This window comes from Hyla sarda, chromosome 4 (genome assembly GCF_029499605.1).
Source record: "Hyla sarda isolate aHylSar1 chromosome 4, aHylSar1.hap1, whole genome shotgun sequence".
In the NCBI taxonomy this organism is placed as follows: Eukaryota; Metazoa; Chordata; class Amphibia; order Anura; family Hylidae; genus Hyla; species Hyla sarda.
Window position 1 is genome coordinate 218,529,753 of NC_079192.1, and position 13,770 is coordinate 218,543,522.

Here is a 13,770-nt window from a genome sequence, read left to right on the forward strand (position 1 = left end):
ACTGTGGAATTCTCTCCCGGAGGAGGAGGTGGTCATGGTGAACCCTGTAATAGAGTTCAAAAAGGGGCTGGATGCATTTTTGGAGAGTAATAACATTACTGGTTATGTATACTAGATTTATAGGGACAGAATGTTGATCCAGGGATTTATTCTGACTGCCATATTTGGAGTCGGGAAGGAATTTTTACTTCTAGTATGAGTTTTTTTTTTGCCTTCCTCTGGCTCAACTCAACTCATTAGGGACTTATTAGGGTTATAGGTTGAACTTGATGGACTCTGATCTTTTTTCAACCTTATGAACTATGTTACTATGTTACCATACACTTCCCACACCTTGGCAGAAGTTAGGTAACCCACTGTCAAGGTTTAGTTCTGAGTGAGTGACCCCATGTTGCTCCATGGGCCTTTCACAATGCACCACGTAGTGGTTAGCAGGGTTCCCTACTTTCCTAGGTCCCTCTCCACAGGCCTGCTGCCATCACGGATAAGGGCTGGTAAGCCACTTTCAGTGTGTGGTTCTGAAGATTGGACCGGTTTGTCCATGGTCCCTATGCCAATTAGCCAGACAGTCTACATGGTTTTCTCATCCACCAGGTCACCTTCCCCATTCCTGCCGCTCAAACGGCAGATGTCCAGTGACTCACTTTCAGTGTGAAGTTCCAAAGAAGTGACTCTGTGAATTCACTGGACCTTTCTACCGGTAAGTCAGACTGTGTCTGCATATTTTCTGCACCTCATTCGTCCTTCATCTCTTTAGTCTGCGACTGCATGGTTGTGGCACGCCGTTGGGAGCCGAGACAGGTTTCCATGCTTCTGGACATTTGGATGTCTGTGGTTCCCTCGTGGCGGCTGTCTTGGTACCCCTCTACTATCATGAAGTACCCACGTCTTTGTCCCTACATATGCTCTGGATACCATGCTCATGTAGAGTTTTCCCTCTTCGGTGGGGTGTACCTCAGGCCTTCATTTGTAATTTGTTTCCACAGTTCTGCGGCTGTTAAGCACCTCTGTTCTGTCTGCTGAGGCGACAACCTGTTCTGCAGCCCCCCCCCCCCCCCCCCATGCCTCCAGGTATTTTCCTGGGTTCCTGTATGGGGTGGCTCAGGCGCCTGCTCTGTTGCCTTAGTCATCGGCCAGGATAGCTCCGTGGCCGCGCCATCTGCCGCCCCCCCCCCCCCCCCCCCTTTTCTGCAGGGTCCGAGGTTTCGCCTCAATGGGGTGTTTCCTCCCAATGCTGTAGGTTGCTGTGTGTTCTTCTGGTACGCTGATCTGTTATCGTAGGGCAGCATTTCCTTGCTCCTACAGTACGTGGTGCACTTAAGAAATTCCTTTCCACAGGGATCAGGAAGCCAGCACGGTCAGTGCCTGAGTTTCATTTCAACCACCACTTGTTTTCCCCTCCATTGGGGGGGACTATTTCACTGAGCACTTTCTTCTGTCAGGATGGAGCCATCTTGTGCTTTCCCCTACATAGGTGGGATACCTGGTTGGGCCTTTTTTTTTTTTTTTTGCTGGGAGCAATTAGAAATGCTTTCCGCTGGCTCTGCTTGTGTGCTTACTGCTCACTATTGCAGCCTGGCTATTCTCCGGTTGTCTCTAGTTGTCTACTGCTGCTCATGCAGCTAGGTCATTTCTATCTCTGTAGGAGGGGTTTATGCAATCTTATATAGCTCAGTGGCAACCAGTCTGCCATTTATCTTTTCCTCCTTTGGTGCAATATCCCAGGAAGGGTGTGCTCATCCTTCCCTTTGTCAGTGTATGTGGCACAACACTGCCACTCCGATCTTTTGGAGTAACCTTCTTGTGCCCAGCGCCTGGGAGTCCCAGCTGGGTTCCACTTTTGCTTTTCCCTCTGTTCCCGTCCTGAGGCACTTTGCTGGGAGTGCTCTGGTTCACTCCCACCGCTTGGTCCAAAACCAATTAATCCTTGTTTTGGTCTCTCTCCTAGACTGCTGTGGTGTACCTTATTTTCTGGGTCGGTCTTCCTGGGCCTTCGTGATGATTGCGGTCTCATGCATGTGTAGTGCCCCTGCCCAAGCTTACCATTGTGGTGTGTTCTTTCTGTACTGCTTTTCTTCTTGTCCTGACATAACAGTATGTCTCCCGGAGCGTTTTGCAGTTGTTTGGTTTGCTTCCCCTACAGGTGGGGCACCTCCGGGTGATTTGAGAGTCTCCAGTTCCATGTCGCCCTTTCGGGTTTCTGGGTTACTCCTTACTTTTCGTTTCCTCCTTCAGGGTCCATATACTACGGGGTTGGATGGCAATCCTGTCTACCGGGTTGTTCCAGTCAGGCCATTTTTTTTCTGCTGCAGCATGGCTGTAGTTTCTTCCCGCTGTTCAGCCTGTGTCTTCCTCTGAGTGCGCTCTTCTCCCCGGGTGCTCACGCTGTGCCCCTGGGACAGATGTTTTTGGCATTTTACAGCTTTTTGGTTCAGATCTTCTGCACCATGCCTCTCCAGAGACGGTTCCCTCTCTTTTCCAGAAGTTTCTGGTCTTCACCCTGACTGGCTCTTCGGCTCTCCCTGGCATTTTCTCGTAAGTTTCTCTAGTTTCAGTTGGTCCTCTGTATGGGGTTCTTTTGTTGTTCCCTTTTTCCTTTTTTGTTCCCAACCGGTCTCTCCCTCTGTCTGGTTCTGTGGTGCTTGGAGTTGGTTTCCTACCTCCTTCCAGGTTGGTTCAGCCCATTGGGTCTCCACATCGCCCCTTCTTATCTCTTTCTATGGCCTGTTAGTTTAGAGTATCTTCTAAGAACAGTCCCTTCCTTGGCATCCTAGTCAATCTCCATTGACAGTGGGAACTGCTGAATGCTCAGTTCCAGGCCTCGAATGCCTTTTAGCCCAGGGTCTCGTTCCTGAGTCTTATGGCCAGCCGGGGTTCAGTCACCGGACGGACTGACTCCCTTCCTCTGGTTTTGTTCTTCCCACCCCAGGGACTGCTTTGGTACGTCCCATGGTCTGTGTCCCCATTGAAGAACGACCGAGAAAAGGCGGTTGTTTTTTTTTGTACTCTCCTTAAAATCTTTCTCGTAGCCTTCATTGGGGGACACAGCACCCACCCATTTCTTCATTCTTGTCCGGATAGCCTTTTCCGGTTCTTGGGTGTTTCTCCGGGATTCCTTTTGTAGGGTCCTTCAGACTTGTCTCTTGATTGGCTTCTCCTACTGCTTTGTAACAAAACTGATTACCTCCCTTCCAGTGGGCGGGTATATTCAGCCAGGGAGGAGCCAACTTTTTTTTTTTGCCTAGTGTCAGTGTCTCCTAGTGGCAAGAGCACATACCCATGGTCTGTGTCCCCCAATGAAGGCTACGAGAAAGAGATTTTACACTGATTCTGGTCCATATGGACATGAGTTCATCACCGGATGCTGCAGATTTGTTTTTTTTATATATATATATATATATATCTATATATATATCTATATATCTATATATATCTATATATATATCTATATCTCAAACAACCTACAAAAACGAGAAAAAAAATACAGGAACCCAGAAAACACATCCCAACCACCGTGTACTTTCTTTACAGTAGGGAAAACAATAGCATTAAGAATAATGCAGTGCAATACAATAGACTATCCCACAGGCATGAGGCATAATCAAGGCAAAAAACATTAATTCAAAAATACTGTACATGCCTCGCATGAGGTCAAGTGCAAGATTAAGTAACACTAGAGAGGGGACAACAAGTGGCGTATGTAACATGTACACAGAAAACAAAAATTAGTCAGCAGACAACACACCAACTCAAACACATAACAGAAATGTAGATGAGACTAGAATAGGTCACAAGCAAAACATAAACAATATTAGTGGTTAGACTAAACAAAGACTGAATCCTAAAAAAACATTTCATAGGAATCCAGACAGGGGTATTATGTAGAATATACAAAAACTGAGGCATAAGAACCATCTTAACTAGGTTAGATCTGCCAATCATGGAGAGGGGGAGGGGAAGTTTACTCCAAGTAGCTACTTTATGAGAACTACGGTCTAGCAACGGAATAAGATTGAGATTAACATAATCAGAGGGGTGGGCAGTAACATGCACACCCAGATATTTAAACTGTGTAACTACGGGAAGGCCAACACTAGCAATAACTGGTATAGAAGGGAGGGGTCAAGGGGAAGGATTGAGGATTTGTCCAAATTAATAGATAGGCCAGAGTAACTTCCATATAGTTCTATGAGGGCCATCAAAGGGGGGGCAAGGAATGTGTGACATCTCCCAGGAAGAGTAGCATGTCATCAGCATTAAGGGCAATACGTTCCTCCAGATCCCCACAACGGAAGCCTCTAAATTCCGCGGAATCCCTAATTAGTACCGCCAGGGGCTCTATTGCTATGGCAAATAGAAATGTGACACATAACACTCCACAGGAAATTCCACTCGATACTGTCAAAAGCTTTGGCATTGTCGAGTGAAAGCACAGTAGGGCTGGGCAGTATACCGGTTCACTCCAAATACCGAAATTTTTTTCCCTGCACGATATGAATTTTTCCCATACCGCAATACCAGTTGCCCCCCCCCCCCCCCCTCGAATGAATTGTCACCTGCAGCGGCGGCGCTTTAAATGAATGACTTGTGGCTGCTGCGCTTAAAATGAATGAATTGCGGGACTCCAGCGCTTTAACCTTTTAAGGACGCAGGGCGATGTCCCGATCAGCTAGGACGAGAGCGAAGGTCCCCTTACCTTGCTCTGTCGTGTCCGATCGGCGTTGGATTGCTCCAAACCTGAGCTACAGGCTTGAGCAATCGAGCCCCTATCTCGCTGATCCATGCAAATCTATGGCTTTGCAGGGATCAGGGTAAAAGATCAGTGTGTGCAGTGTTATATACATTTTTTTTTTTTTAACAAAGGTCATTTAACCCCTTCCCTAATAAGTTTGAATCACCCCCCTTTTCCCATAAAAAAAAAAAAAAACACTGTGTAAATAAAAATAAACGTGGCATCGCCGCGTGCGGAAATGTCCGAACTATAAAAAGATATCGTTAATCAAACCGCATGGTCAATGGCGTACGCGGAAAAAAAATTCCAAAGTCCAAAATAGCATATTTTTGGTCACTTTTCATATCCTAAAAAAGTGAATAAAAAGCGAACAAAAAGTCCGATCAATGCAAAAATGGTACCGATAAAAATTTCAGAACATTGCTCAAAAATTAGCCCTCATACCACTCCATACGCGGAAAAATAAAGTTATAGGGGTCAGAAGATGACTTTTTTAAACGTATACATTTTCCTGCATGTAGTTATGATTTTTTTCAGAAGTGCGACAAAATCAAACCTATATATGTAGGGTATCATTTTAACCGTATGGACCTACAGAATAAAGATAAGGTGTCCTTTTTACCAAAAAATGCTCTGCGTAGAAACGGAAGCCCCCAAAAGTTACAGAATGAAATTTTTTCAATTTTGTCGAACAATGAATTTTTTTTCCGTTTCGCCGTGGATTTTTTGGTAAAATGACTGATTTAATTACAAAGTAGAATTGGTGGCTCAAAAAATAAGCCATCATATGGATTTTTATGTGCAAATTTGAAAGCATTATGATTTTTAGAAGGTGATGAGGAAAATGCGAAAATGGAAAAACGCTGAGTCCTTAAGGGGTTAAATGATTAAGTTGTGGGCCGTGGCGTGTTAAATTAATGACTTGCGGGCCGCCGGCAAGCTGTCACCTCCCCGTGCAAGCGCTAAAAGTCTGGCTTTTAACGCTTGCAGGGGGAGGTGACCGCTTCCGGCTCGCAACTTAAAGGAAAACTGTCAGATATTTTTTCCCGCACTATCCTGGTGGATAGTGCGGGAGATGCTGATTAAAACGAGCCCTACCTTACCCGGATCCGCCCGGCCATTTGTCCGCAATTGTAGTTTTATTCTATGTGTATTTCTTGCTGTGACTGGCACGGGCGGGGCTTCTGCAGGGCACCAACACTCTAATTCCCCAAGTGTAACAGGCTCATCTAGAAGGTCTCTTTTGGGTCTACGACAGGGCCAGAAGCGAGATATCAGAAACAAACTGATCAATAGCAGCGAGATCATGTGTCAATTTAGAGGAATACGTCTCCTTATAAAAGGAGACCAGGACATTCAAAATGTCCGCATCATCCTGGACAACAGTCCTGGCACCATCACAGAGGCAAGGAATAGAGGTGGACCCCTGCTGGTACGGGCTGCAGGCAACCCGTACTCTTGCCACTCTCAAAATAGCGCTGCTGCATAAAAAAGCGCTTGTTATCTGCCATCTGCAACAAATGTGAGTCCAGCAGTGTCTGCACGGATTGCCACTCATTTCTAGTCAGTTCAGAAGGGGCACTTAGAAACTGTTGTTCTGCTAGGTGCACTTGTTGCTGCAATTAGGTTTGGATAGCCCTATTCTTAGATTTATAAGTTGTAATATCCCTGATAAAAATGCCCCGTACATACGCCTTTAACCCCTTAAGAATCAGGGGGTTTTCCGTTTTTGCATTTTCGTTTTTTGCCCCTTGCCTTTAAAAAATCTTAACTTTCAATTTTGCACCTAAAAATCCATATTATTGCTTATTTTTTGCGCCACCAATTCTACTTTGTAATGACGTCAGTCATTTTGCCCAAAAATGTACTGTGAAATGAAAAAAAAAATCATTGTGCGACAAAATTGAAAAAAAACGCAGTTTTGTAACTTTTGAGGTCTTCCGTTTCTACGTAGTACATTTTTCGGTAAAAATAACACCTTATCATTATTCTGTAGGTCCATACGATTAAAATGATACCCTACTTATATAGGTTTGATTTTGTCGTACTTCTGGAAAAAAACATAACTACATGCAGGAAAATTAATATGTTTAAAATTGTCATCTTCTGACCCCTATAGCTTTTTTATTTTTCCGCGTATGGGGCGGTATGAGGGCTCATTTTTTGCGCCGTGATCTGAAGTTTTTAAAGGTACCATTTTTGCATTGATAGGACTCGATTTTTAAATTATATAAAAAGTGACCAAAAATGCACTATTTTGGACTTTGGAATTTTTTGGCGCGTACGCCATTGACCGAGCGGTTTGATTAAACAATATATTTTTATAATTCGGACATTTCCGCACGTGGTGATACCATATATGTTTATTTTTATTTACTGTGTTTTTTTTTTTTTTTTTATGGGAAAAGGGGGGTGATTAAAACTTTTAATAGGGGAGGGGTTAAATGATCTTTATTCACTCCCATAGGGACCTATAACACTGCACACACTGATCTTTCACATTGATCACTGGTTTCTCATAGGAAACCAGTGATCGATGATTCTACCGCTTGACTGCTCATGCCTGGATCTCAGGCACTGAGCAGTCATTCAGCAGTCATTCAGGGATCGGACAGCGAGGAGGCAGGTAGGGACCCTCCTGCTGTCCTGCAAGCTGTTCGGGATGTTGGGAATATAGAGTGCAACCAGCCCACACTAGGGACGGTTTAAAGTGCCATAAAGACAAACAAACCTACCCTCCGGGTCCATGAGACTAGAAGTGCATGAAAATAAAATGCTTTTATGAATGAGCACACTTACACCCCGGGCATGAGAGGAAAAAGTAGCGTGGAAGGTATGACCAAACCATGGTTTAGTGTCACTCGTCAAGTGTGTCTCAGAGAGGCACAATGCAGCAGACTGATAAGGTTTGAGCGCCTATAAAACAGCAAGATGCTTGGTGGGATCATTGAGGCCCCTTACATTCCACACCACATGTAAATCAGTAGCCATAAGGACACTAAAGAAACATAAATGATAATACAAGGGGGTGGGCGCAGTAGCCGCCAGTAGTCTAAATCGGGAAGAAACATAAATGACAGAGCACTGCACAATGAGTGGAAGAAAGGACACTTAACACACACACCCCAAACAAACAACAAAACTAAACAGCCGCAACTTGCGACACAGCGGGCAAACAAACAGTCCAGGTTGAGTGAGCGGGTGACACATAGACAGGAGATACCTCACCAACATGCTGTGCTCAAATACAAGCATATGAGAACAGAACATATAGAGGACATCTGGCAGCATGCACGAGTACCCAGAGAACATCTGATCAGAAGTATAGGCTATAAATGGAAAAAAAAAATACAATTAGCAACAATCAAAATAACATAGCAATGGGTATACATCCAAAACCATATGGCTTAAATATAGACTAAGGCACAGGAAGTCCTATGCAGGCTGATAAGACAAATACTAGCGCACACAGTCCACGGAGGAACTTCAGGTGTGGGCACGCCGTATTTGCCCCTCATGAATGTCCAACCATTCCGCAGCCGCCACAGAGGTGTCAAACATGGGTAGTTCCTAAAGCAACCACTCGGAGACATGCAGGGTATAGAGTACATGACATTCAGTGCATGCAGGCGTCGTTTAAAATCCTGTTTTTAGCTAGTCTTCTCTGAACTTCGGCCGAAAAATCCGGGAAGATAATATCAATGGCAGCCATATCTCTGAGTCCATGTCCCTAGCTTTGTGAAGAATGATAGGTCTATCCATATAGTGTAAAATGTGGATGAGGACCGCTCGGGGCGGGGCCCCAGGCATCAAAGTCTATTTGCCAAAAGTAGTAAGGAGCCAATTCTCAAAGCAGTCCCCAGGGTCACGACCCTAGACTTTTTCAGGGACGCCCACTAGGCGCAAATTGTTCCGCCGCAGGCTGTTTTCCATTTCATCAGATTTAGCGGCAAGTGCAGTCAGATGATTAATCACACAATGCATATCTCCTTTAAGTGGAGGGACTTGATCTTCTAGATCCCCCACTCTTTACTCAACTGTACTAACCCACTCAGAAACCTTCTGCATATCATGGCGGGTAAAGTTAATGTCCTCACGCAGGCCACCCAGTAGCATTTTAACATCAATGTTGCCCTTGGAGACAGCCAAAAAGACATCTCCATCTACTCCTGCGGAGCCCACTTTGAAAGATAATGGGGTGCTTAATGTTGCAGGCACCACACCAGCAATGGATGGGTTAATAATGGCAGGGAGCTCTGCAGCTGCTAGAGAGAGTCCCAGCAGAGGAGACGGCACTATGAGGCCCAGCCGGGTCAGCAGGAGGTAATGCAGCAATAGTAGAGGAGTCCCCTTGGCAGGCAGATGGCACTCCAGGATGTAAAGGGTTAAGTATAGACAGACCTGCGGCGGCAGGGCGTTCAGGCCCCCTCAGGATAGTGGAAAGTTCCGCTGCCGCAGAAGAGACCGGGGCTCCAGCCAGCCCCATCCTGCTCCTCCTCACTCCAGTTGTCAACCGGAGCCCTCACCGGCTCCCTCTGTATCTTGGCCTATCTTCCGGTGCTCCTTGTGCTTTCTTGTTGCTTCTCCACCCGGCCATCCCGATACCACAACGCTCCGGGCACCTTCCTCCACATGTAGGGGACAATAAAAAGCAGGGATCTGGCCAGATGTCCAGGATAAATTAAGGACGCTCAGCGGAGCTCCGGACAGTGCGTCTGCTCACATGCCGTGCTAAGCCATGCCCCCCCCCCCCCCCTTGCTGCAGATTTGTGGTAGGTGTTTTTAAGAATAGTTCTCAGTAGATTTATGATAAAACTCTATCATCTTTTCAAATTTTGCCCAAGCTGTTATTCATATTTGTGCTCTGTGCAGCAGTATTTAGAGACCTTTTTATACACTTCATGACAGTCTGTATGTATTGCTATGAGACTGTCAAGGCCTCTGTACTCCGTGAGCTTTGCTTTCCTGGACAGAACAGAGCACGGATTACAAGCTCCTTTTTAATAAGTTTTAATGAGATGGGTTATTGACCACACAGAGAACAGGTTATAGTTGCATTCTGTGCAGGAGCTACCGCCACAAGCACCAGTAGAATAAGACCCACACAGATACAGCTGCTTCTGTGCATGTAAGAGGGGGATGAGGAGCTGTAGCAGCCACCAACTCTCTCAGGAACAACTGAAAATTAGGGATGGCATCTGCAACTGCTGAAAAATGCAAGACACAAGCAATCTGATGGCCATAAATACTGCTCGTCTGCATGACTACTATTCTAACTGCTTATGATGTATAAATCTCCTGAAACCATTCTATTTTAATACTTGAATGTGTTACTGTTACAGTAGACTGAAAACAACCTCTCCAACCTCTGTTAGAAGTTAGTGTAGATTTTAATGTATTATTTTACTTTTTTTCCACTGACTTTTTGTTTTTGCACTTGCAGCAACTGCAATTGTAGTGGATGAAAGTAACATTCACAATTACACCATTCATGATGTAGTGATGCCGCTGCCAGGTTTTGATGTCATATATCCTAAGCACAAACGTAAGTAAGAAAACTATTTTCTTCATCTCCAGATTGGCTTTAATGCATATTATATCTCGTATGTGCCATTAAGCAATAATTCTGGAGCATTCATCTTTGAACTGTTAATTGTGCTCTTCCTCGATTATTCATCCTGGAAATGTTTGCATTGGCTCCTAGGCATCACCATTTCCATTGGCAATAGTTTCCTATTCCTCTAGATTGTCAGCCCTAATAGGATATACCTAAGCTTAAAGGGTTACTCTGGGCATGGCATTTTTGAAAAGAAAAAATTGTGGACTCACAAGCGCTGTAATAATATTTAAAAAAAAGCATACGCTTCTGCCCCGAATCGAGTCTCTCTGCTTCTCCCAATTACATCTTTTTGGGGCAGAAAATGCCAACTCAGCCAGTTACTGGCCATAGCAGTGACCCACCTCCGCCAGCAATTAGCCGAGCAAGTGTTTCCCACTGCCCCCCAAAATATTTAGAAGAAACAGTGCAGTGGTAATTGGGACTGGTGTTTATGATCTTTATATAATTTTTTTCAACTACATCCCATTTAATATCGTATTCTACAGTAGGTCAAAATGAGCAAGGCTGGTGTCGCACAGGACAGTATTTAGGAAAGTGCCACTGCAGTATAAGCCAAAACTTAGAAGTGGACTTAAAGGGGTACTCCACCCCTAGACATCCTATCCAAAGGATGGGGGATAAGATGTCTGATCGTGGGCGTCCCGCCGCTGGGGACCCCCGCAATATAGCCCCGCAATATAGCATGCAGCACCCACCGTATCTGCTTCCGGAAGCGCTGGAGCCGTCACGCCCCCTCCCATAGACTTGCATTGAGGGAGCGGGGCGTGACGTCACACGTGGCGGAGTCATGGCGTCCCGCTTCCGGAAGCAGATACGGTGGGTGCTGCATGCTATATTGCGGGGGTCCCCATCCTTGGGGGGTGGAGTACCCCTTTAAAGGTAATTGCAAATATAAAGGCAGGTATTCTACTTCTCCTTCCTTCTGGATCCACCTCTGACTTTTTTGCATTGTTCCAGTAATGTATCAGCAGTACAAGTGATATACATATTTTCACAGTCATGTTATTGTTGCTTATTTTATTTTAAGGTTCTCAGTGAAAATGATTTTTTAAATTTTCATTTATTTTATAAAGTCGCTGAAGCTTATGAAGAAATGCTTGCTGTTGACAAACTGGATATTAAAAACATGAGGCACAGAGTAAAAGACTACTCCTTAGCTGGAGCATACAGAAAAATATTAATACGACCACAAGATGTTAGCTGGTATGTATTGCTCATCTGTTAAGGCGCCTTCTCTGTCATGTAAATACAAAACTACAATAACTTAGTCAACCTTTACATACTTTGTTTCAGGTATGGAAACATATATGGGTTACAATCAGGGTCTTAAAGGGTTATTTAATTTCATGAATTCATGGCATATTGCTAAGACCTCTGGGCTCCCAAGAATAAAGGGGGCCACAGAATAGGTTTAAGTGCTGCCTTTACAGTCCGTTTGCTGCACCTCCGCTTCCTGGCCACCCTCTGTGCAACAAAACTTCAGCATAGTTCCAAGCTAATCTGGCTGGCTGGGCGTGGAAGTGTGAAAACAACCTTATATGTGTTAAATACCCATCGACAGCAACAGATTATATGATTTTATTTCTTCTTACTTTTGTTTACATAAGACAGCCTATATCTATATTTCTAAAGGTTTTTGTATTCTTTTACTACTTTTAAAGAAAGTCAAACTTTTTAAAACAGTGTGCTTAACCTCTTCAGGACATAGGGCGTATGGATACGTCCTGAATCCCGAGTCCTTAAGGACCGAGGGCGTATCCATACGCCCGTGGGAATTCCGGCCCCCACCGCTAGCCGGTTGGGGACCGGTGCCCGATGCCTGCTGAAATCGTTCAGCAGGCATCCCGGCATATCGCCCAGGGGGGTCATTATGCCCCCCCATGTCGGCGATCGCTGCAGATCACTGGACAATTCAGTCCAGCGATCTGCGGCAATTCCGGGTCAATCGGGTCTCCAGTGACCCGGTGACCCGGAATTACTGGCTGTTCGGGGCCGTCTCTGACGGCCCCGAACAGCCAGAGCCTGCAGGGGTGAGGTGGCACTGGTGCCACCTCACGATCGCCCTGATTCGTCGGCCGGATTACCGGCCGACCAATCAGGGCGCCTGCTGCGGGTGTCACTCCCGCACCCGCTCCGCCCCTCTTCTGGAGGACGTGTGCGGGTGCGGGACGTGGACCCTGATCCCCGGCGCCCCTGTTGGGATCGGGGCCCCAGGAGCAGCTGCGGCGGCGGGACTGACCTGCAGCGTCTGGATCGTTGGAGGTGAGTGACAGCCTCCTGCTGTTGCTTAGCAAAAGCTCCCAGCATGCAAAAAGGGCATGCTGGGAGCTGTAGTTATGCAACAGCAGGAGGCAGACCACCACAACTCCCAGCATTCCCTTATGGGCATGCTGGGACTTATGGTTTTGCAACAGCTGGAGGCACATTCTTTCTATGGAAAAGTGTACCTTCAGCTGTTGTCTAACTACAACTCCCAGCTTGCACAAACAGCTAAAGTGCATGCTGGGAGTTGTAGTGGTGCATCTGCTGGTTGCATAACTACAACTCCCAGCATGCCCGTTGGCTGTCGGTGACTGCTGGGAGTTGTAGTTTTGCAACAGCTGGAGGCACACTGGTTGTGAAACACTGAGTTAGGTCACAAACTCAGTGATACATAACCAGTGTGCCTACAGTTGTTGCAAAACTGCAACTCTCAGCACTCACCGACAGCCAACGGGCATGCTGGGAGTTGTAGTTATGCAACAGCTGGATGTCCCCCCCCCCCAATGTGAACGTACAGGGTACACTCACATGGGCGTAGGAGTACAGTAAGTATCTGGCTGCAAATTTGAGCTGCCGCAAACTTTCTGCTGCAGCTCAAATTGCCAGCGAGAAACTACTGTGAACCCCCGCCCGTGCGACTGTACCCTAAAAACACTACACTACACTACCACAAAAAATAAAATAAAAAGTAAAAAACACTACATATACACATACCCCTACACAGCCCCCCTCCCCTCCCCAATAAAAATGAAAAACGTCTGGTACGCCACTGTTTCCAGAACGGAGCCTCCAGCTGTTGCAAAACAACTCCCAGTATTGTCGGACAGCCGTTGACTGTCCAGGCATGCTGGGAGTTTTGCAACAGCTGGAGGCACCCTGTTTGGGAATCACTGGCGTAGAATACCCCTATGTCCACCCCTATGCAATCCCTAATTTAGGCCTCAAAATGCGCATGGTGCTCTCACTTTGGAGCCCTGTCGTATTTCAAGGCAACAGTTAAGGGTCACACATGGGGTATCGCCGTACTCGGGAGAAATTGTGTTACAAATTTTGGGGGGTATTTTCTGCTTTTACCCTTTTTAAAAATGTAAAATTTTTGGGAAAACAAGCATTTTAGGTAAAAAGAAAAATTTTTTTTTTACATATGCAAAAGTCG

General features: G+C 45.8%; 1 protein-coding gene and 1 long non-coding RNA gene across 4 annotated transcripts in view; one reads left to right on the forward strand and one right to left on the reverse strand.

The window, feature by feature from the left end:
* The window catches only part of PUS7 (pseudouridine synthase 7), a 78,790-nt gene that overhangs the window by 48,913 nt on the left and 16,107 nt on the right, over positions 1–13,770 (forward strand). For all 3 annotated transcript variants that reach the window (XM_056573537.1, XM_056573538.1, XM_056573539.1), the window contains 2 exons: positions 10,176–10,277; positions 11,426–11,555. In XM_056573537.1, coding sequence (XP_056429512.1) covers positions 10,176–10,277; positions 11,426–11,555 — 232 coding nt within the window. The remainder of the gene's footprint in view (positions 1–10,175; positions 10,278–11,425; positions 11,556–13,770) is intronic.
* LOC130368984 (uncharacterized) overlaps positions 7,209–13,770 on the reverse strand; it is a 31,941-nt gene continuing 25,379 nt past the window's right edge. The window contains exon 3 of the long non-coding RNA XR_008892629.1: positions 7,209–8,061. This is a non-coding gene — a long non-coding RNA (uncharacterized LOC130368984). The remainder of the gene's footprint in view (positions 8,062–13,770) is intronic.